This window comes from Doryrhamphus excisus, chromosome 8, assembly GCF_030265055.1.
Source record: "Doryrhamphus excisus isolate RoL2022-K1 chromosome 8, RoL_Dexc_1.0, whole genome shotgun sequence".
In the NCBI taxonomy this organism is placed as follows: domain Eukaryota; kingdom Metazoa; phylum Chordata; class Actinopteri; order Syngnathiformes; family Syngnathidae; genus Doryrhamphus; species Doryrhamphus excisus.
In genome coordinates this window covers 8,769,931-8,793,347 of record NC_080473.1, presented here as the reverse complement: position 1 = coordinate 8,793,347, position 23,417 = coordinate 8,769,931, and the positions used below count along the sequence as shown (strand labels likewise).

The following is a 23,417-nucleotide window of genomic DNA, read 5'->3' as shown; positions in this document are numbered from 1 at the left end:
TTTTTCCACAACAAACCTCACCTCCTTTTTGGTGAGTTGTTGGCGTTTGTTTCCCCTCAAAGAAGCCCATAACGTGACAAATTGACCACCATGTCTGACTATAGAAGAGACCTCATGTATACCCATTTGATGAGTGTGGCAAAAGGTCCGAGCACTAGTAGGCTGACCTTTAACCACTTCAACCTCTGCAGCAATGCTGGCACCACTGAGCATGTGCACGCGACCTCTTATGATGGACCATGGGAAGGCCTGCTCTGAGTGGAACTATATGGTCTTTCCGCTGTGCTCACTTTCAAGGTGTTGACTGTCTTATAACCTAGAACGCCTGTATTTAGAGCATACCTGGAGAGTTATTTTCCATTAAGTGCTGTGTTGAACTTCCAGTGATAAGTGTGAGAGCAATAACACCAAATTTCGCACACCTCTCAGGGACAAAAAATGGCGAACTGAGCCCAGTTTGCAGTGTAACATAGGCATCCAGTCACTTTTGTTGGCAGGAGTTAAAACAATGGTTTACACTGTTTTACACCATATATAAATATAGGACATTTATACATAAGTAATGGTAATGGTTTTATTTCATTTAAACATGCATCAGATTACAATTGAACGCATCACATAATCAGTTCACAGTTCCACATGTCCAAAAGGAGTAGGAAGAAGCAAAGCTGATTAAATTCTACCCCTCCATCTGCTACTTTTACAATCAGTAACTGTTACATTTGTTCACTTCCTGCTTTCCTAATATAGTTTATTCATTCATTTATTCATTTTCTACCGCTTTTCCTCACGTGGGTTGCGGGGGTGCTGGAGCCTATCCCAGCTGTCTTCGGGTGAGAGGCAGGGTACACCCTGGACTGGTGGCTAGCCAATCACAGGGCACATATAGACAAAAAACCATTCACACTCACATTCATACCTATGGACAATTTGGAGTCACCAATTAACCTAGCATGTTTTTTTGGAATGTGAGAGGAAACCGGAGTACCCGGAGAAAACCCACGCATGCACGGGGAGAACATGCAAACTCCACACAGAGATGGGACACAGTGGGATTGAACTCGGGTCTCCTAGCTGTGGGGTCTGCGCGCTAACCACTCGTCCACCTATTTTATTTATTTATTTATTTTAAGTCAGACTCTTAATGACATTTAACACGGTGGTCCACCAATTAGCGAATGTCCACTTGTGCCCCCCCATTCCCAATGGGCCCCTTTTTTGTAGCCTTCATGTGGCACAGTAGCTTTGCAGAGTAATTATGTGCCCCAAAGACCAACGTATTCATGAGTGCAGTGTAGTAGGATGTGTGAATTAGGCCTGAACAGCTTAATTTGGAATCACTGTGCCCACTGTACACACTCGCAGGGTACCCCCCCCCCCTGTTGTGGACTTAAACTGTGCCCTGAGTTATTGTCTTTAGGTTGTGTTTTACGTGTTCGCACAAAATGCACATTCTTCCGGCACTTTCCCAAGCCTTTCCACACTCCCTTATTTTGCCTTGAGAAAGCACTGACCTTAGCCACCAGGGCGCCATATGTGTGAGTCAATGAGTGTGTGTGTGTGTGTTGCATGTTTCTGGCACTATGCCTAGCGCCTTCCTCCTCACCAACACAGTGTTCTTCCAGTTGCACGGGATGAAAAGGCAACTTATCTGTTGGCTTGCATGTGGGAGGTGTTTACGTCACTCTGCGGTGGAATAAAGAGTGACAGATCGTCCTGAAGATTTTGTACCTCCCCGCCCCCCCTCTTTCTCCAGACCATATCGCTTGTCAGTCTGCTTCCTTTCTGATACACTTGTGTGAAACAGCATTTATATTTTTCACATCTTGGAAAATGTTGCCGCAAATAGCCATCGCCATATCGCTTGCACGTAACAATTTTGACATACAGTATAACCGTTATACCTTAAAGGTCCCATATTACATTTTTTACATAATATAAACAAGTAGACCTCCACGGTGGTTGAGTGGTTAGCGCGCAGACCTCGCAGCTAGGAGACCAGGATTCAATTCCATTCTCGGCCATCTCTGTGTGGAGTTTGCATGTTCTCCCCGTGCATACGTGGGTTTTTTCAACACATTCATTGGGGTGCTGCAATGACGTCAGCTTCCCTCTTTTTGTTTTGGGCTTCAGGTCCTCAGGTTCCCTTTGGTGGACAGAAGCAGCATTACTGCACCATTTTCTATGCATTCTATGCTCTCCTCCAATTAAATTGATTTTATCGAACAAAATGCATTATGGGGGCTGCACAGAAATCAAGTGGTTAGCGCACAGGCCTCACAGCTAGGACACCTGAGTTCAATTCCACCCTCGGCCATTTCTGTGTGGAGTTTGCATGTTCTCCCCTTGCATGAGTGGGTTTTCTCAACACATTCTTAATACATTCATTGGGGTGCTGCAATGACGTCAGCTTCCCTCTTTTTGTTTTGGGCTCCAGGTCCTCAGGTTTCCTTTGGTGGACAGAAGCAGCATTACAGCACCATTTTCTATGCATTCTATGCTCTCCTCCAATTAAATTGATTTCATCGAACAAAATGCATTATGGGGGCTGCACAGAAATCAAGTGGTTAGCGCACAGGCCTCACAGCTCGGAGACCTGAGTTCAATTCCACCCTCGGCCATCTCTGTGTGGAGTTTGCATGTTCTCCCCATGCATGCGTGGGTTTTCTCCGGGTACTCTGGTTTCCTCCCACATTCCAAAAACATGCTAGGTTAATTGGCGACTCCAAATTGTCCATAGGTATGAATGTGAGTGTGAATGGTTGTTTGTCTATATGTGCCCTGTGATTGGCCGGCGACCAGTCCGGGGTGTACCCCGCCTCTCGCCCAAAGACGGCTGGGATAGGCTCCAGCACCCCCGCGACCGTCATGAGGAAAAAGCGGTAGAAAATGAATGAATGAATGAAATTGTATTATGGGAGTTGCACGGAAACCGAGTGGTTAGCACACAGGCCTCACAGTGAGGAGACCTGAGTTCAATTCCACCCTCGGCCATCTCTGTGTGGAGTTTGCATGTTCTCCCCGTGCATGCGTGGGTTTTCTCTGGGTACTCTGGTTTCCTCCTACATTCCAAAAACATGCTAGGTTAATTGGCGACTCAAAATTGTCCATAGGTATGAATGTGAGTGTGAATGGTTGTTTGTCTATATGTGCCCTGTGATTGGCTGACCCCACCTCTCGCAGCAAAGACAGCTGTGCTAGGCTCCAGCACCCTGGTGAGGAAAAAAGAAAATGAAAGGAATGAATAAACAAGCAGTATAGAAAATGGAAGTGGGTGTGACACTGGATGGGCTACGATTGCATCAGAGGTGGTATGTCCACTTTTTCATGCATAATGTTGTGAAAACTCAGAATTTCCGAGTCAACTGACGTTTGTGGGTGCTTGTTGTTGTAGTATATCCTACACACCCGTCTCTTTTAGCTCAGTCTGTCGAGCCCCACACTGTTTGATGTTTTCTTTCTATTCTTGGAGACTGCCATTCCCTCACCTATACGCAAGTGCTTGCTCATGTAATACAAGGACAGTGTTTACTGCTATTTTTACCACTTATCTATTCTTCCTGATAACTTCTTCAGGTGAGACGCAGAGAATCTCATGAAGTCTATTTCCGGATGCCACTGAGGTCAGAGCTCCTTCATGCAAATCAAGGACCACGGTTCCTCAAGGGCTCTCTGTTCTGCTCGGGGTGGGTTGGGGTTGGGGTGGGGGGCTCACTGGCACAAGCTCCAGGCCCGAGGAAACACCAGCGGGTTGTCAGGGAAAAGTTGTTGAGCAACAAGAAGACCACCAACGTGCCGACCGATAAAGAAGGTACATTGTAGCCAGCTGAGACGTTTTATGTAGAAAAACACGCCATGTGATTTTTATGGATCTGAATTGATGTTTGCAGCCTTCATCACCACCATCATCGTGACGAGCAGTTGTTTATTTGAATCTGGATCACCGAGCAGTTGTCAAAACAAGTGTCATCGCACTGTGATGGTGGGTGGGAGAAAATATTTACAGTCTAGAGTAGTCAGTGTGCAGCTTGTGTAGCAGTACACGCTCTTATGAATGCACTTCATGTCTCCAAATTCAAAATGCCACGACCCGTCAATATTATTTTCATGTTGACTAGTGTGGTTCAAAGCGTCAGTTTATGCTTCACAGTGTCAAGTCAGTACAATTTATGATTCCCTCAATGAACTGTAGCAACCCCCCACCCCCACTCATGCAGCCCTAGACTTTGCCACCATGCCTGACCTTCCACAATCACTGTATCTTGGTAGTCACTCCTGTTGTCATTTTCATTCATTCATTCATTTTCTACCTTTTATCCTCACAAGGGTGTGCTGGAGCCTATCCCGGCTGTCTTTGCAGGTCCAGGTACACCCTGGACTGGTGGCCAGCCAATCACAGGGCACATATAGACAAACAACCATTCACACTCACATTCATACCTATGGACAATTTGGAGTCGCCAATTAACCTAGCATGTTTTTGGAATATGGGAGGAAAACCAGAGTACCCGGAGAAAACCCACGCATGCACGGGGAGAACATGCAAACTCCACACAGAGATTGTCGAGGGGGGAATTGAACTCTGGTCTCCTAGCTGTGAGGCTTGCATGCTAACCACTCTCCCGTCGTGCAGCCCTGCTCTAATAATGTTAAAAAACATTCATTCATTTTCTACCGTTTATCCTCACAAGGGTCACGGGGGTGCTGGAGCCTATCCCAGCTGTCTTCGGGCGAGATGCGGGGCACAGTCTGGACTGGTCGCCAGCCAATCACAGGGCACATATAGACAAACAACCATTCACACTCACATTCATACCTATGGACAATTTGGAGTCGCCAATTAACCTAGCATGTTTTTGGAATGTGGGAGGAAAACCGGAATACCCGGAGAAAACCCACGCATGCACGGGGAGAACATACAAACTCCACACAGAGATGGCCGAGGGTGGAATTGAACTCCGGTCCCCGAGCTGTTGTCATTTTCAGTGGATTGTTAATCTACACTATACCAGACAAGCTGTACACTGACTACTCAAAAGTATACTCTTGACGTGAAGCAAAGTTTGCAACACACACACACAGAGAAAGAGAGAGAGAGGAACTTTTGTCAGCGCTTAGAATCTTCCGGACAAGAGCTGAAAGACGGATATTCCCTGCCTGAGGACACACCCTCCATGCTCTCTTCTCAACCTCTTTTCTCTCATTGTTTCTCACGCTGGGTCGCCGCCAGGCTTCGTTTCTGGTTGACAAATGACCAGCAGCCGACCCCCCTTTTTTTGGATGAGGAGGTGCACAAAGAAGACTTAACTTTTTATCCTGGTGATAGACAACAGGAATTGGATGTTGGAATCGATCATACGGGGATTTGTCGATTGGTTGTTGGGGGTTTGATTGATCAGCCTGAAAAAAGAAGGAGGAGAGAGCGCGTCGCCTAATTGGGATGAGAGTTCAACTAAAGTGAGCCGCCAGATTGGAGCTTTTAAAGCCTCTCAAAGAAACCAACCGTAGCCGCGCTCTTGTTGTGGTGCGTTCGCGGACACACACGGTTGACACCTTAACCGGACAAGGAGGTGCAGGTGCGGTGGGTGGAGGGCGATCAATCCGAGCTGAAGATGAAGTAACGCGGACTCCGGAGGAAGTGTTCCAAGATTTGGGTCGGAATAAGAGGAGAGTGTCTCCTCGCCTCCAGGCAAGGGATGGAGCAAGGCACAAGTCGCTTGGAGCCCAGGAGCGTCACCGGGAGAAGGAGTGACCGACACCCGGGTATCTTCCACCTGCCTCGGACTGTGTTTTTCCTCGTCGCGTTCACCGTGCAACCACAGGTAAGCCCATGATTAAGTGCTATTTCCGGCTCCACTTAAAGCAGCTGACTTGTAACACTAGTTCACTTGTGTATATATACTGTATACGGATACAATGAACCTCCCTCCTTTCCTCTCTTTTTGTGCTGCCCACCTGTTGTTCCAGTCCAGTCAGCCATAGTAATTGCATGGCTGCAAAAAAGATGATGAAATCACTTGGTTACATATTTTCTGTGATGAATATTATTTCATATTTCCTTCAGCTCAATTGACAGGAGATGCTGCAAGTGTACTGCAGTCCTTTTGTAAAGATAAATCATCATTATTATGGTCCAAAAGGTGCATTATTGTGAATCTCATTACATTGATGTACTGAATGTTCATCATCAATGTACATGTACATATATTGGATGCCATGTTCCTCCAGTGAAGATGTTGCTGATCTTTATAAGAAAAAATATACTGTGCAGAAGATTTAATGCAGTAACACAACACTGACTTTATGCTCCTGTGATGTGTGTGTGTGTGTGTGTGTGTATGTAATTGCAAGGGTGTTTTATTAACACTAAACACACATCCTAGCACCTGTGTAGTTCTGGGTGTGTGCAAAGACCCCCCCCCTCCCTCAGGCCACAGCCTAGCAAACTGGGGCGTGTGAATGTTCGGGCAGCACTGTGTGTGTCTGTGTAGTGTGTGTGTGTGTGTGTGTGCACGGCTGAGCAGTTCCACACACTCCACTCCCTGCATTCTCTGACCACACACACACAATCACAGCCTCTTGAGATGCATCATCAGGAGATGCTAACCTGAAGCTCCATCTGTCGTTGCAGAAATTTAACATCAGTTTAGACATTTGACCTTAGAGGAGATGGCATGCTTGACAACATCTTGGAAGATTATTTTGCTGAAAAGTCTTTCTTTGGTTGCTATAATTGGTCAGTTGTAGTCAAACGGCCCTTTTGCATTGATGATGCTAAAGGGCAGCATCGAACCCCCTTTCAGTCTTTCTGTTAAAGATTGGAATGATGGGAATGTTCTGGCTTTGGATGTAATACACATGTGTCATTTACACCGCCTGTTTTTGTTGCTAAAAGGCATAATTTGGCATAATTATTCCCATTTTTTGTCTTTGCATTGTACATAAGCAATTTTTCCAATGACTGTAAAGTGCTGCTTATGCGAGGGGGACTAAGGTGCCTTCTAATCTGTCTATGATGTGACGAATGAGCCCAGTTTCTAATTTAACCGATTCTACTACAAACCAGAGCAGTTGGTGACTTTTAGAAGTTTTGCAGAAGTAGATAAGATCTGAGGGTGAAATTGGTTAAATATGTAAGGATTGGGGGCTGCACGGTGGTTGAGTGGTTAGCATGCAGACCTCACAGCTAGGAGACCAGGGTTTAGTTCCACCCTTGGCCATCTCTGTGTGGAGTTTGCATGTTCTCCGGGTACTCCGGTGTCCTCCCACAAAAGTGTCTACATTTTTGTTGCTATTTGCTGTTGAAAAAATAAGTGGAGAGGGTTTGGAAAGTCATCAGGTTTGGCAAGAAAATCGGCAAGTTAGCAACACGTGAGATTGGAAGGATGGGAAAACTGTTCACAGATGAAGAATACATGAACGAATCATTCAAAAATATCAGAGTATCAATCCTCAGAATGAATAAATAAAGCTAATTATTCTGAAAATGGGCTACATGGCGGTCGAGTGGTTAGCGCGCAGATCTCACAGCTAGGAGACTAGGGTTCAATTCCACCCTCGGCCATCTCTGTGTGTGCGTTTGCATGTTCTCCCCGTGCATGCGTGGGTTTTCTCAGGGTACTCCGGTTTCCTCCCACATTCCAAAAACATGCTAGGTTAATTAGCGACTCCAAATTGTCCATAGGTATGAATGTGAGTGTGAATGGTTGTTTGTCTATATGTGCCCTGTGATTGGCTGGCCACCAGTCCAGAGTGTACACCGCCTTTTGCCCGAAGACAGCTGGGATAGGCTCCAGCACACCTGCGATCCTCGTGGGGATAAGCGGTAGAAAATGAATGAATGAATGTAAGGATCGGAATACCCCAAATTTAAGGAAATTGGCAATTGCCAATGGATCGGTCCATGCTTAGTCAATATACTGGGAAGAAAAGGAAGACTTTCCTTGCTGTGCATATGATAATAAACAATATGTTATCTTATCTCTTATATTTAGTTCAAAGATGAGCCCTTTTTGTGTAGGTGGTTACCGGGAGGTTTGACAATGGGCTCCTGTTTGAAACATCTGGCTTTACTTCTAACCCACTTTACTCGTTCACACATATGCTGTAAAGCAAGGAGTGGCCTTCGAATTGTTTTTTTTTTTTGTCATGTTTTTGGGTAAGGTACAGAAATGGCTGGCATCTCTTGTCTCTGGTCGGATTGAGCGCTGAAACACCGGAATGCCGGGAACAAGTCAGACACAGACAGGAGAGGAGGAGGAAGAAAGGAAGGTGTAGAGTGATGAGCATCACTATATCTCCACCGGCCTTTTGATGTAGATGGATTTAACCCCCCCATAGATTTTGCCCCCTGGACCACTGATCCCCCTATCTTATCTCCCAGCAGCTCTGGGACAGGAACAGAATGGGGCTTACGATATTGGTATATTAATGTCCATCAACACAATTGTACTACAAACCTCTGTCATATATTAAAACATCATGAATAGAGTCAAAACAGCAGCCAAAGATCCTTTATATGACAGGAGTGCTCAGCTCTTTTTAGGAATCTAGTGTAAAACTGGTAGTCAAACACAAATATACGAGTCTTGTGGTCCTCTTAAGACTCTACTAATCAATGCTGTATATGAGATGAATGCTGTGCTGTTTATAAGGCTCTAGTCCAGGGGTCTCAAACTCAATTTACCTGGGGGCCACTGGAGCTAGGGTCTGGGCGAGGCTGGGCCGCATCAGGTTTTCCAAAAAAAAAACCTCAAAAAAACGCATTTATTAAAAACAGAAAAATGAATAAACTTTGCTTTGGTTCCGATTTTCTACAAGAAAAGCTCTGATAAAACATTCCACTGTTCTCAAATATCTTAATTTTTATTTTTCTACACAAAATAAGATCAAGAATAAAGAAAATCAATCAATCAGTAATAAATAACCACATATAGTTGGTGGGTAGACAAATTATTTTTCATAGATTAAAATTAACAAAGCATTATTAGAGCCCTGTAGACACGAAACACAACTATAGTCACATTTATACTCTTTTTTTATTTACAACATATTGCGCAACTGCAGGGTCTTGAGACACATGCTAACTCGCGAACTAGAGAACTAGCGACCTAAACGGTATAGCCTCCAAGTTCATTCATTCATTCATTTTCTACCGCTTTTTCCTCACGAGGGTCGCGGGGGTGCTGGAGCCTATCCCAGCTGTCTTCAGGCGAGAGGCGGGGTACACCCTGGACTGGTGGCCAGCCGATCACAGGGCACATATAGACAAACAACCATTCACACTCACATTCATACCTATGGACAATTTGGAGTCGCCATTTAACCTAGCATGTTTTTGGAATGTGGGAGGAAACCGGAATACCCGGACGCACGAGGAGAACATGCAAACTCCACACAGAGATGGCCAAGGGTGGAATTGAACCCTGGTCCTCCTAGCTGTGAGGTCTGCACGCTAACCACTCAACCGCCTTTAAACTTAAAAAGCCAAAAACTTACCACTTCCACACGGATAGGGAGGATAACTATTAACAGTTATTTAACCTTTAACATGAACATTAATCAAACGTAATAATTTTTTTCTGGGTACATGATACCATACAGCATCCATATCAAACTTGCGCGGGCCGCACTAACATTAAACTTTCATATCAAGGCGGGGGCCTCAAATTAGTGTCCTGCGGGCCACGTGTTTGAGACCCCTGCTCTAGTCAAAGATCCTCTATATGACAGGAGAGCTCTGTTGTTCAGGGAAATATGCTGTAAAAAGGTTTAATGGTTGAATAGCTCTGGTGTAGACTCTGCATTGACAGAATTGGGCTCACACACTGTTTGTCATTTCTTTGTGTATGACGTTTATGGCTCTTAATGAGCTGTCTTTAGTTCAGTGTTGCGCAAGAATGCTTCACATAAATAAATGGGCTTTATTAACTCGGTAGAGTTTTGATGGCAAACAGAGATAAGTTTGTGGTTTTAGTTTTTTTTTAAGCCATTGTTGGAAGCCAAAGCAGTTGTTTCACCACTGGTAGACTGATAGCGCCCAGAAACACACACACACACACACACACACCGGACCCTGCAGCTTTCAGACTCTCAGGGGGTCTTGTTAACTCTTCACTGTGTGTGTGTGTGTGTGTGTGTGTCCTCCACCCACTCATCTCCAACCATTAGAGTGAATAAAAAGAAGAATGGTGACAGAGAAAATAGTCAGAGGAAAAAGAAATGACAGGAGGAGAATTACAGCTTGTTCCCATGTAGAAAAAAGAAGAAGAGGAGGAGGAGGGAAAAACTGCTGTCCTCCACCTCCTCCTCCCTTGACAGGAGAGTGCGGAATACAAGAGGAGTGGCCGTGACACACAGGAGGAGAAAAGAAAGGAGATCAAACTGAAGAGATAATAAACGGCACAGGAGCTTGAAGCCTTTCTATCAATATTCACTCACTTTGCAGAATAACTGATATATGCTAGTGTGGAACATGGCGTCTGTCTGTAAGAACGTTTATTCATACATTTGTGTTGGTGTTTTCTTTGTGAAGAGAATCTATTGAAATCTTGCACATTGTAGGTAGGGATGCACTGATGCACACTAAGGCAAGGACGTTTTGAAGTCTGAGGCAAGTTACTGCACAGTTAAATAAAACGATGTGATTAATGAGAGCATACCAATAGGTTTTATAATGAGAAGTACTCGGAGCCTGTGATACGCTAATCGCAGAGGAGCGTGCCGCGGAAGCTGATTGTGCACTGACTGCTTGTGACTGCTGTGATGTGGCAGCAACCGCAGAAGGATAGATGCTTTCACTTTTAAGTCTCTAAATACGAGAAAAGTGCCTACGTTTTTGTTGCTATTTGTTGTTGAGAAAATAAGTGGAGAGTTTTTGGAAAGTCACCAGGTTTGGGAAGAAAACCGGCAAGTTAGCAACAGTGGACTGCATGTGAGATTGGAAGGAGAAGGGAAAACTGTGGACAGATGGAGAATACATGAACGACTCATTCAAAAATATCAGAGTATCAAGCCTTAGAATTAATAAATAAAGCTAATTATTCTGAAAATGGGCTGCACGGCGGTAGAGTGGTTAGCATGCAGACCTCACCACTAGGAGAACAGGGTTCAATTTCACCCTCGGCCATCTCTGTGTGGAGTTTGCGTGTTCTCCCCGTGCATGCGTGGGTTTTCTCCGGGTACATTTCTATGCTTGTACAGGGTCAGGAAAAATTATCTGACACATTTGTAGGTTAAATAAAAGCAAAATAAAGTAAAGAAACAAAAAAGTCTTTTTATTTTAAAAAAAATAAAAATTAAAAAAAGAAAAATAAAATCAAAATAAAGTAAAGAAACAATAAAGTTATTTTCGAAAAGGAGACCAAAGTTCATTCCCACCCTCAGCCATCTCTGTGTGGAGTTCCCATGTTCTCCCCGTGCATGCGTGGGTTTTCTCCGAAAAACGGGTACCCCGCCTCTCGCCCGAAGACAGCTGGGATAGGCTCCAGCACCCCCGCGACCCTTGTGAGGATAAGCGGTAGAAATGGATGGATGGATGGAGATAACAATTAAAAACAGATGACCACTTTTACAAGCAAGAGGAGGCAAAAATGTTGCCGACCCCCTGTGCTGAACGATAACTTTTCTGACAGTGTCAATCAGTTTTGTAAATTTGTAATACATGATGTCATTGAACTCTTTATGTACTTTTTAGGCGGTGTGGACAGTCGGCCTGTTTGAGCTCCAGATCCGTCACTACCAGAACCCAAACGGACTCCTGCTGAACGGCAACTGTTGCGACCTCCAGGTCGGAGTGGGGCAGCGCTGCTCTTCGAGAGACCAGTGCGACACTTTTTTCCAAGCCTGCCTCAAAGAGTACCAAAACCGTGTCGTCCCTACCGGAGCCTGCACCTTCGGCTCGGGTGGTACAAAGATCCTGGGAGGAAATTCCCAGTCGCTCCGTGGTCACCATGGTCATGATGGAGGAGTCGGAGGAGAGGATGGGACTAATGGACTCATTGTCATTCCCTTCAAATACGCCTGGCCAGTAAGTACAGGGGGGCAAAGCTGGTTATCTGTGGGGTTACCAAGGTAACAGACTAAGCTTCAAGTACAACAATGCACTCAAACTGAGGCCGGGTGGAATAACAATCACCCTCAGAGGCAGAGTTCAGATTCCTTTTCTTTCCCTCCCCTGCCAAGCGGGGCCGGGTGACAAAGGGTTTATCGCTAGATCTGGTAGGGAAATTCCCTTTTTTAAAGTGCTGCCTTCAGGTCCATCATGTTTAATTGACTCACGGTGCAAAGCATTCTCAAACCATAACAGTTACATCCCACATATGTAACAGCATAATGTATTATACCCTTGTATAGTACTTACTTGTGTTTACAGGCCATTATCACCATTGTTTTTAGTGATTGTTACAATTAAGCTGCTGAGAAAATGCACCGCAAGGCAATGCTAAAAACGATACGATACTGAACTGCTGACTACCCTAATTTTCATCCCCTCACTCGAGCACAGTAATTAATTAGCCCAACAATATCGATTATTCAACCAATACACCTGAAACCACTCGGTCTTAGTTGTTTTTTTTTGACATAGCACTCAAAGTCCCAGAACACTAAAGGTATGTGTTATTGTATTTTTGTGTATTGTAGTGTATTGTGTATTTAAAGACAGGAAAACGATTAACAGTTTGACATAAACCTCTTTCACACAGCAACACAGTATCCCACAATCAGATAATATATATTACTGCAAGCTAAAAATGTCCCGATCCACATTTTTCCGATCCAATAAACGTCCATATAATAAAAGTTAAAATTGGGAAAAAATATTGGTGTCCAAAATACTAATACAACTAATTTGACATGGTCTAAGATCAGTTTGTGGTGTGATTTTGAATATTTGACTTTTTTTTTTTTTTTTTTGCAATAAGCTATGTTTTTGTGGTACCTTTATTATGTACCACCACAGGATGTTCTGTTATTTTGAAGGCAGGAAGTATTGTTGTCATTTGATAAACGGTCCATACTAATACAACTAATCATTTGACATGGTCTAAGATCAGTTTGTGGTGTGATTTAGAATATTCAACTTTTTTTTTTTTTTTTTTTTTTTTTACAAATTAGCAATAAGCTATGTTTTTGTGGTACCTTTATTATGTACCACCACAGCATGTGCTGTTATTTTGAAGGCAGGAAGTATTGTTGTCATTTGATAAACGGTCCATACTAATACAACTAATCATTTGACATGGTCTAAGATCAGTTTGTGGTGTGATTTAGAATATTCAACTTTTTTTTTTTTTTTTTTTTTACAAATTAGCAATAAGCTATGTTTTTGTGGTACCTTTATTCTGTACCACCACAGGATGTGCTGTTATTTTGAAGGCAGGAAGTATTTGTTGTGTGTGAGGACGCAATTTGATAAACGGTCCATACTAATACAACTAATCATTTGACATGGTCTAAGATCAATTTGTGGTGTGATTTCGAATATTTGGCTTTTTTTTTTTTTTTTACAAATTAGCAATAAGCTATGTTTTTGTGGTACCTTTATTCTGTACCACCACAGGATGTGCTGTTATTTTGAAGGCAGGAAGTATTGTTGTCATTTGATAAACGGTCCATACTAATACAACTAATCATTTGACATGGTCTAAGATCAGTTTGTGGTGTGATTTCGAATATTTGACTTTTTTTTTTTTTTTTTTTTTTTTACAAATTATCAATAAGCTATGTTTTTGTGGTACCTTTATTATGTACCACCACAGGATGTGCTGTTATTTTGAAGGCAGGAAGTATTGTTGTCATTTGATAAACGGTCCATACTAATACAACTAATCATTTGACATGGTTTAAGATCAATTTGTGGTGTGATTTAGAATATTTGACTTATTTTTTTTTTTTTACAAATTAGCAATAAGTTATGTTTTTGTGATACCTTTATTCTGTACCACCACAGGATGTGCTGTTATTTTGAAGGCTGAAAGTGTTGTTGTGTGTGTTGAGGTCACTTGATAAACGGTCCATAGCATTAACAACCAACCAGCGGTAAGAGCGGTGAGCTCACCGCACAATGACACAGCATTGGGGGTACAGTGAGGGCCAACTACCGCTGTAGCTAAGACGCCTAGTATCCAACGTCCAAAGTGAAACTAACTTCACGACGATACACTGTAGGGGTGTGTATTGGCAAGAATCTGGCGATACAATACGTATCACGATACTAGGCTCACGATACGATATATTATGATATATCACGATACTGTTAACAAGGTGATATTTTTTTTTGTTTTTCTTGAGTTAAAGATTATTTCCTGGAAAAACTGAATTACACCAGCAATATGCACTTACTAAACACATTTTTATTCCATTAGAACAGTATGTTATGCTGTATCACAAACTTTCCTCTGTAAAAATTGGATAAATAAAGCTTTAACATCCAGCTTTAAATTTACAAAAATATATATAAAAACAAATAAATTAAATTATGTCTCAAGATCCTTCTCAAATGTTCACATTCTATTAGCTGTGAAAAAATGCAGAGTATACAGTCCCTGACTTATCCACCATCAGAACAGTATTTTTGTGCAACAAAGTAACTAACATCAGTAAAAAAGTCCTTTTAGGATGCTTGAAATAACCATTATTTAACAAAATAGTGATACCAATTTAAAAAACAAAATACCTGCAATATCACAGTACTACTTTTGTAGTATACAAAAGTACCTTCGCATTGCTTGCTAGCGGCAAGTCCTCATGGTGTCTCGCTAAGTGGACTTGCAGATTTGTCGTGTTTCCCGAATACTTTATTCGGGCACGACACATTTTTACAAACGGCATGGGTATTGTCAATTTCTGCGCACCCTACTTTGTGTAGAAATCCAAAATGTGTCCACACTTCAGCCTTGTACGCCACAGGGGCCGCTGTTACGTGCTGGTATTCCGCCATGTTGAACTGTGTTTATGTGTGAGGACGTTTCACTCGTGAATCTCGTTCAACGTCCTTGCCTAATTGACTACGGAAGTGCTGGCACCTAACGATCGGAGGTTTAAATTAAAATCAGAAATGAATCTTTGAATAAATACCATATACAGTCTATGATAAATGCCTGAAAATGTCGGTATCACTATATACTTTTTAATATTGATACAGTATTGTGGAATGAAGTATTGCGATATATCGCCAAAATGATATTTTCTTACACCCCTAGTACACTGCAGACATGTCTGGGGCCAGATATACTGTAGCAGGTATTGTGGTACGGGCCTTCTGATCTCTGAAGACAGAATATTGCTAAGTGGACTTTGTCCCCAGATTCCTTTCAATGCCGTTTCTACATAATGGCAAACCAGGAAAACGAAAAAAAACCCTTCAGTCTGCAGTATGAGAGGAGCTTTTTACTTCACTCTTTTACTGTATTGGTTAAAGTCTAACCTGGCAAGGACGTTGCTTTCGTCTCTTTCAATCAGAGGAATTTTGATTGCTCTCAAACATGGACTTGTTATAATTCTGAAAGCATTGCAAAACATAAAAGTATGCTGCAGTACTTCACAAAATCCCGATTCTCCACACTGATGTCCACACAACTTTAATCACTGTTAGCTTTCTTCTCATTGATTACTTCTAGTATCCGTCCCATTTCACTGATTGATTCTACCACAGCCAATTACACTTGTTGGTGTGTGCCGTGATTGCATTATGCATCCCACAATAACACGTAACATGAAGGCAGCAATGCATTGTGGCTGGAAGACTATTCGGGATGGAGTGGGTGGGTTCTCTAGTGTGATACCCTATGACATTTTGTTGTATTTTATTTGCAAGAATAATGATGTCACACTTGCATTAAAGACACAGGCTGTATGGCGGATAACAAATGTTTCAACAACATTATATTGTTGGCGACATGCTGACAAACAGAAACTGGCAGGCGCCATGATCCAACTAAGCACTAAGAAGAGAAGAGACACTCTTGGCAGCCTCATTTTAGGTTTCTATCTTGTATTTGATCATTCATTCATTCATTCATTCATTTTCTACCGCTTTTTCCTCACGAGGGTCGCGGGGGTGTCTGGAGCCTATCCTAGCTGTCTTCGGGCGAGAGGCGGGGTACACCCTGGACTGGTGGCCAGCCAATCACAGGGCACATATAGACAAACAACCATTCACACTCACATTCATACCTATGGACAATTTGGAATCGCCAATTAACCTAGCATGTTTTTGGAATGTGGGAGGAAACCGGAGTACCCGGAGAAAACCCACGCATGCACGGGGAGAACATGCAAACTCCACACAGAGATGCCCGAGGTTGGAATTGAACCCTGGTCTCCTAGCTGTGAGGTCTGCGCGCTAACCACTGTTCTAATTAGGGGTGTCACAGAACAAACAGATTTAACCGATTATTTAACTGAGTCACAAAACTATGCAGTGTACATTTTGTATGGTGGCATGCATGGTGCTTTTCTTTCACACGAATTCAAACATTCATTCATTTTCTACCGCTTTTCCTCACGAGGGTCGCGGGGGAGGAGCCTATCCCAGCTGCCTTTGGACGACAGGGTGCCTAGCCAATCACAGGGCACATATAGACAAACAACCATTCGTACTCACATTCATACCTATGGACAATTTGGAGTCGCCAATTAACCTAGCATGTTTTTGGAATGTGGGAGGAAACCAGAGTACCTGGAGAAAACGCACGGGGAGAACACAAATTCAAACAAAACAAAAAAAAAATCACCACAGTTGTAGCTACAACCACTAATAATTTATGTTGTTGTGTAGTTACGTATGTAAAATAGATGGCAGAATATTTTACGTGAGTGTGAATGGTCGTTTGTCTATATGTGCCCTGTGATTGGCTGGCGACTAGTCCAAGGTGTATCCTGCCTCTCGCCCGAAGACAGCTGGGATAGGCTCCAGCACCCCCGCGACCCTCGTGAGGAAAACCGGTAGAAAATGAATGAATAAATTTACGCTAAAAGAACTACAGTTCCCATGATGCCGTGCTACCAGGATATAGTGAAATACATGTTACTACCACAAGTTTTCATAGAAGTCATATGCAGCGATCGTGTTTTCATCTGAAAAATCTTAAGTAACTTTGATCAAATATAGAATTACCACAGTTGTTCAACTCCAATGGGGAAAAACAGCCACACATCAAACACAAGTTACACTGGTAACCAGTTGGATTGCAAGGTTTGTACAGTAAACCTTGAATATATCGGACTCGGATATATCGGAAATTCGCTCACAACGGACAGATAAAAAAGAACCAATTTTTCTGTAATGCATTTCCAATAAAAATTCATTGCATATATTGGATTTTTTATAACGGATTTCGCCTATTTTGGACAAAAGCTCCAGTCCCGTTCCAATGCATTTCCATTAAATTTCCCTCGCATATATCGGATGGCCGCATCGTGGCGCTCCGATTCGCCGAATCGTGACAGGCCACTATACGACGTCATTTGCAGCGTTTGCAGCGTTGCCTGCGCGTCCAGGTACATTGGAAACATAGTCAAGGAAGTGCCTTTTTATAACGGATAAAATCCGATTTACGCATATACCGGATATAAATCCGATATATGCGTAAAACGGACATTTTCCGGTATACACATATAACAGATTTCGCTTATATCGGACAAAACCAGTGGGAACAATTGAATCCGATATATCCGAGGTTTACTGTAGTGTTTATAGTGTTCCCTAAACGAGAAGTATCATCCCATTTTCATCTCGTGGCATCTCGGGACACTCCTATTTATTGTTTGTGTTTTATTTTTCATCACCGACAAACATAAACACTAATAACCGATGCTGACTAAACCAAATGTCATTTCAATCCATCCTTTTTTTGTATCGCTTAGTCTTTCTTTTCCCAATAATTATATTAACTTATTTCTAAACCCCGCTCATATGTGCCCTTACTAGCTTCAGCTATTTTATGGCAAAATTCATGTCTTCATTCCTAAACGGAATCTTGGTGTAAGCACAAAACGTAGCCCAAGTCATTATGCTCTCCCTTTGAAAACGCCTGATCTATTGTATTAAAAGCACAGAATGTTCAATCAAAAGTACAAAGGTTGTATTCGAGATGATGGCTGCATAGACATCTGCTTAACGTCTGTGTTGTACAATTGTAGTTCAAGTTGGACCTTTGCAGTTGTCAGTCAACAATTCTTACCAACAACATCCTCTTGTTATTTTGCAATTTGCAGATACCATGTTTATGTTTTACAATTAGCTCAGTGAATCACCGTTTCTTGTTTATAACCTGCATACAGCAATGCTACTCATTCTTAGCTCATTGCTTTGTTCTTGATTAGAGAGTGTTATCAGGGCCGCCCATCCGTATACTCGAATCATGTGCTCATCCATGGGAACGACCTGTTTTTCAAAATCATTTTAATTCTATTTAATTCTATTTCTATTGACATTCAAATGTAACTAAATTCAGTTTTAAGCCATTAAAACAGCTTTTAATGGGTTAGTGTAGTCCAAAGATGGCGGAGCGATCCTATTCCACTTACTTCCATTTGGGTACTTTTGTACAGTAATCCCTCATTTATCGCATGGACTGGACTGGTGGCCAGCCAATCACAGGGCACATATAGACAAACAACCATTCACACTCACATTCATACCTATGGACAATTTGGACTCGCCAATTAACCTAGCATGTTTTGGGAATTTAGGAGGAAACCGGAGTACCCGGAGAAAACCCACGCATGCACAGAGGAGAACATACAAACTCCACACAGAGATGGCCGAGGGTGGAATTGAACCCTGGCCTCCTCGCTGTGAGGTCTGCGCGCTAACCACTCGACTGCCGTTCCACCTGTTTCCGATTTTGATGGATGAATTTCTGCAAAGTATGATTCCGTATTTATAAATCAAATAATTGTGTATATATACAATAGAAAACCTGTTTATGACCTTCAATATACAGTTTAAACTATTATTAGAGCCCTCTAGATATACAATAACACCCCTAGAGTCACCTTTACACTCATATTATGCAATATAGTAGATATAATCAGAGAAAAGAGGCGGGGTACACCCTGGACTGGTGGCCAGCCAATCACAGGGCACATATAGACAAACAACCATTCACACTCACATTCATACCTATGGACAATTTGGAGTCGCTAATTAACCTAGCATGTTTTTGGAATGTGGGAAGAAACCGAAGTACCCGGAGAAAACCCACGCATGCACGGGGAGAACATGCAGGGTGGAATTGAACCTGAGTCTCCTAACTGTGAGGTCTGCGCGCTAACCACTCGTCCGCCATGCAGCCTATAATGTACATTTTGACCTTTCACCTCAACTAGGTTAAAATAGTGCCTGTACTTCCCTTTCGGTAAACGCTGTATTCTCATTCGATGTGCTCTAAACACTCGCCCACCCAAGTTCTCTGATTGGCTGAAGATGCAATCTTAGCCAATCCTCATCGCTTATGTGCTCTAAACACTCGCCCACTCTCTCTCTCTCTCTCTCTCTCTCTCTCTCTCTCTCTCTCTCTCTCTCTCTCTCTCTCTCTCTCTCTCTCTCTCTCTCTCTCTCTCTCTCTCTCTCTCTCTCTCTCTCTCTATATATATATATATATATATATATATATATATATATATATATATATATATATATATATTTTTTTTTTTTTTTTAGGTGGCTTCAGTAACGTGCAGTAATGGGGTGTCGAAAATAGTAACAGCGTTATGCTGACAGTAAGAGTAATTAGTTAGATTACCCGTTACTGAAAAAAGTAACAAAGTTAGTAACAGTGTTTATTTAAAACGCTGTTATTCCCATCACTGGTGGGGATTGCTATGGTATGCTGTGATGATACTGATATTGTAGTCCTCTGTTTGACATTTCCGATGGAAACATACATGCTTTAATCCGATAATGGAGCTTTGTTGAGGAGATGTTATTAGGTGGGGCTAACGTAGGGTAAGATGACTTTTTGACACAGGAACCGGAGAGCGCATCATAAAAACAGCACATGCATTTCAACATCCGTGGTGTGTTTGTGTGGGATCCAATCATGTGAAGCCAGTGAAGGCAAAACGAGAAGAGAGCAGCTTTCTTTCTCTGCCCGCGTCTCTCTTTCACTCTATCCTCTCTTTTGTTCCCTAATTGACTCTCCCACGCTGCCTCGCATACCTGCATGTACGCCGATACTCTTGTGTGCATTGTTTGCACATCCACATTTGGGTTTTCCCACTCCAGACACACCCCAACGAACAGATCATGAATTCATCCTGGCAGCAGAGAGGAGAGAGAGCGTTAGATTCCCATAGGATTTTTTTTTGAAGCTTGTGTTCCAAAGAGATAAGTGTCATCTCAAGGGGAAAAAAAATTTAATGATTTAATTTGTGTGCAAATTGGATTGGAAGGAAACAAAAGAATCATTGTTGTTAAACTAGTGTGTCAGCGTGGATGTCATTGAGTCACCTCTTACACAGGTGTAATTACCGCTGATATTTTCCTTTTCACCGCCATCGATCCACTCCGTCTTCTCCTACTTGATTTTTTTTTTTGTTTGCCCTGCGGTGATGTTGAGCTACATTATTATTACTCCCTGCCCCCGAGGATGAGAGAGAGAGAAGCAGGCTGACTTACATTAAAGCTCTTCTCTCTGCGGTTACTTATGTGTGATGGACTTTGACAGGATCTACCACAAATATTTCGGCTTACAGTTATGATCCAGAAATATTTGAACAAGGACAGGTTTTGCTTTTTATACACCAGCAAAATAGATTTACAATAAAACAATCAAGATGTGATGTGAAATGTAGACTTTCAGCTTTAATAGAAGACATTTCACTGAAATTATTGTTGGGATGGCGGTTCTTTTTATATGCAATTGTTAGGCTTTTAATACTGCGGTTAATGATTATTTGAAATATGGAGCTTTTGGAGATTTTTCCTTGGAGATGCTTTGCCAGGCCTAAACTTGTGACTTCTTTTTGTCCTTTTTTTTGTCTTCAGTAAATGAAAAGCATGCAATGTTCTTTGAAATTTAGTTCCAAACGTACAAAATTCACAACAATATTAAAATATGAATCAAACTAACCTTCACCCAAGAAACTATGCCACCCTCAACAATGGAAAAATAGCATAGAGCATTTTAACTCTTGCCTACATTAACTTTGAAGCTAACAAAGGACTTCTTCTAGAGCAGGGGTCTCAAACTCAATTTACTTGGGGGCCACTGGAGCTCGGGTCTGGGTGAGACTGGGCCGCATCAGGTTTTCCAAAAAAAAAACAACAAAATAAAACGCATTTATTAAAAACAAAAAAATTGAAAAAACTTCGCTTTGGTTCCGATTTTCTACAAGAGAAAAGCTCTGATAAAACATTCCACTGTTCTCAAATATCTTACTTTTTATTTTTCTACACAAAATAAGATGAAAAATAAATAAACAAATCAAGAATAAAGAAAATCAATCCGTCATAAATAAATAAATATAATAATAATAAAACGGCAAATAATAAAAACTTAAGAAACCACATATAGTTGGTGGGTAGACAAATTATTTTTTTCAGATTAAAATTAACAAAGCATTATTAGAGCCCTGTAGACATGACAAAACACGACTATAGTCACATTTATACTCTTTTTATTTACACCATATTGCGCAACTGCAGGGTCTTGAGACACATGCTAACTCGTAAACTAGAGAGCTAGCGACCTAAACGGTAGCCTTCAAGTTATTTCCTTTAAACTTAAATAGTCAAAAACTTACCACTTCCACACGGATAGGGAGGTTAACTATTAACAGTTATTTAACCTTTAACATGAACATTAATCAAACGTAATAATTTTTTCTGGGTACATGATACCATACAGCATCCATATCAAACTTGCGCGGGCCGCACTAACATTAAACTTTCATATCAAGACGGGGGCCTCAAACTAGTGTCCTGCGGGCCACATTTAAGTCCGGTTTAAGTCCGAATGAGAACATTTGGGGATGGAAATGGCAAGGGAAATTTACAAAAATGGACATGAGTTCCACACACTTGGATGCGCTCCATGAAGCCATCTTCACCAGCTGCAGCAGCATTCCCACTTGCCTCCTGGAAACACTGGCATCAAACATGCCCAGACCAATTTTTGAGGTGATTAACAAGAGTTGCTGAGCTACTAAGTCATTTTATTTATATGTTTTTTAGGGGGTTTCGGATTTTTGAGTTATGGTCTTAAACGTTTTTTATCAGCTGATGAGCAGCATATTTGACTTTAATGGTCATTCATTCATTTTCTACCGCAGGGCTGGAGCCTATCCCAGCTGTCTTTGGGCGAGAGAGGCGGGGTACACCCTGGACTGGTCGCCAGCCAATCACAGGGCACATATAGACAAACAACCATTCACACTCACATTCATACCTATGGACAATTTGGAGTCGCCAATTAACCTAGCATGTTTTTGGAATGTGGGAGGAAACCGGAAAAAATGGGGAGAACATGCAGACTTTAATGATCAATCCAATAAAATCAATTTCTTATTTTTGTATTTTAGAGGTCGACTTACGAGGTACTTTTTTGCGGAATTTTGACCATCAACCACAATCCTTATTTGAGACATTATTTGTTTTCCTGCTTCACGTGCTAGGCAGATCCAGCTATAGGGAAACATGAAGCCATTCTTATTGCGTTATCATGTAGCACTTGTGCTAAATGTTTAATGGACAAAATAAGACAGTAATAAAACAGTCACAATGTCCGCTCTCACTTGGGATGGCTGTATCTTCCAGCACAGGACTGGTAAATTCAGCATAGTCCTGATGTAAACAGTGCTGAGCGTAATTGATCTGTCTGGATGTTTAGTTAACCAACTTTTTTTTAGCTTATTGCCACCTTTAACTAGACACATTACCTGTCATTTAGTATCGTCTATGCCTTTTATCTTCATTAGGATCGCGGGCTATGCATCAGATTACAATTGAAACGTTGTCAGGAAGCGCTCGCTGTTAGAGCTTGCGCTTATCTGCTCTTGTTGGGAGTTGACTTGAGTGGGCTGCAGTGTTTAGCATGACCTCTGCAGGATTCCAAATTTAGCTTAAAAAAAACTTTTATCACAGACTTGCCCTTCCTGTACGGATGACATCATCACCACATACACAAAACATTGTATTAAAAAAAACCACAAAAAGCAAAAGATGACTATGAGACAATTTGTTATATTTAACATCTTAATTGGATGCACAACTTGTAAGTATTGGACCATGTCACTCAGGAGAAACTCTTGGTAATGGTAATGGTTTTATTTCATTTGAACATGCACCAGATTACAATTGAATGCATCACATAATCAGTTCACAGTTCCACATGTCCAAAAGGAGTAGGAAGAAGCAAAGCTTATTAAATCCTACCCCTCCATCTGGTACTTTTACAATCAGTAACTGT

At 41.9% G+C, this 23,417-nt stretch overlaps 1 protein-coding gene across 3 annotated transcripts in view; it reads left to right on the top strand.

The window, feature by feature from the left end:
- Window positions 1-5,067: 5,067 nt before the first annotated feature.
- LOC131134224 (protein jagged-1) overlaps window positions 5,068-23,417 on the top strand; it is a 44,436-nt gene continuing 26,086 nt past the window's right edge. Inside the window, exons 1-2 of one of the 3 annotated variants that reach the window (XM_058079255.1) lie at window positions 5,068-5,822; window positions 11,696-12,028. In XM_058079255.1, coding sequence (XP_057935238.1) covers window positions 5,697-5,822; window positions 11,696-12,028 — 459 coding nt within the window. In that variant the 5' untranslated portion in view covers window positions 5,068-5,696. The remainder of the gene's footprint in view (window positions 5,823-11,695; window positions 12,029-23,417) is intronic. The other 2 variants (XM_058079257.1, XM_058079254.1) reach the window with 2 other exon arrangements.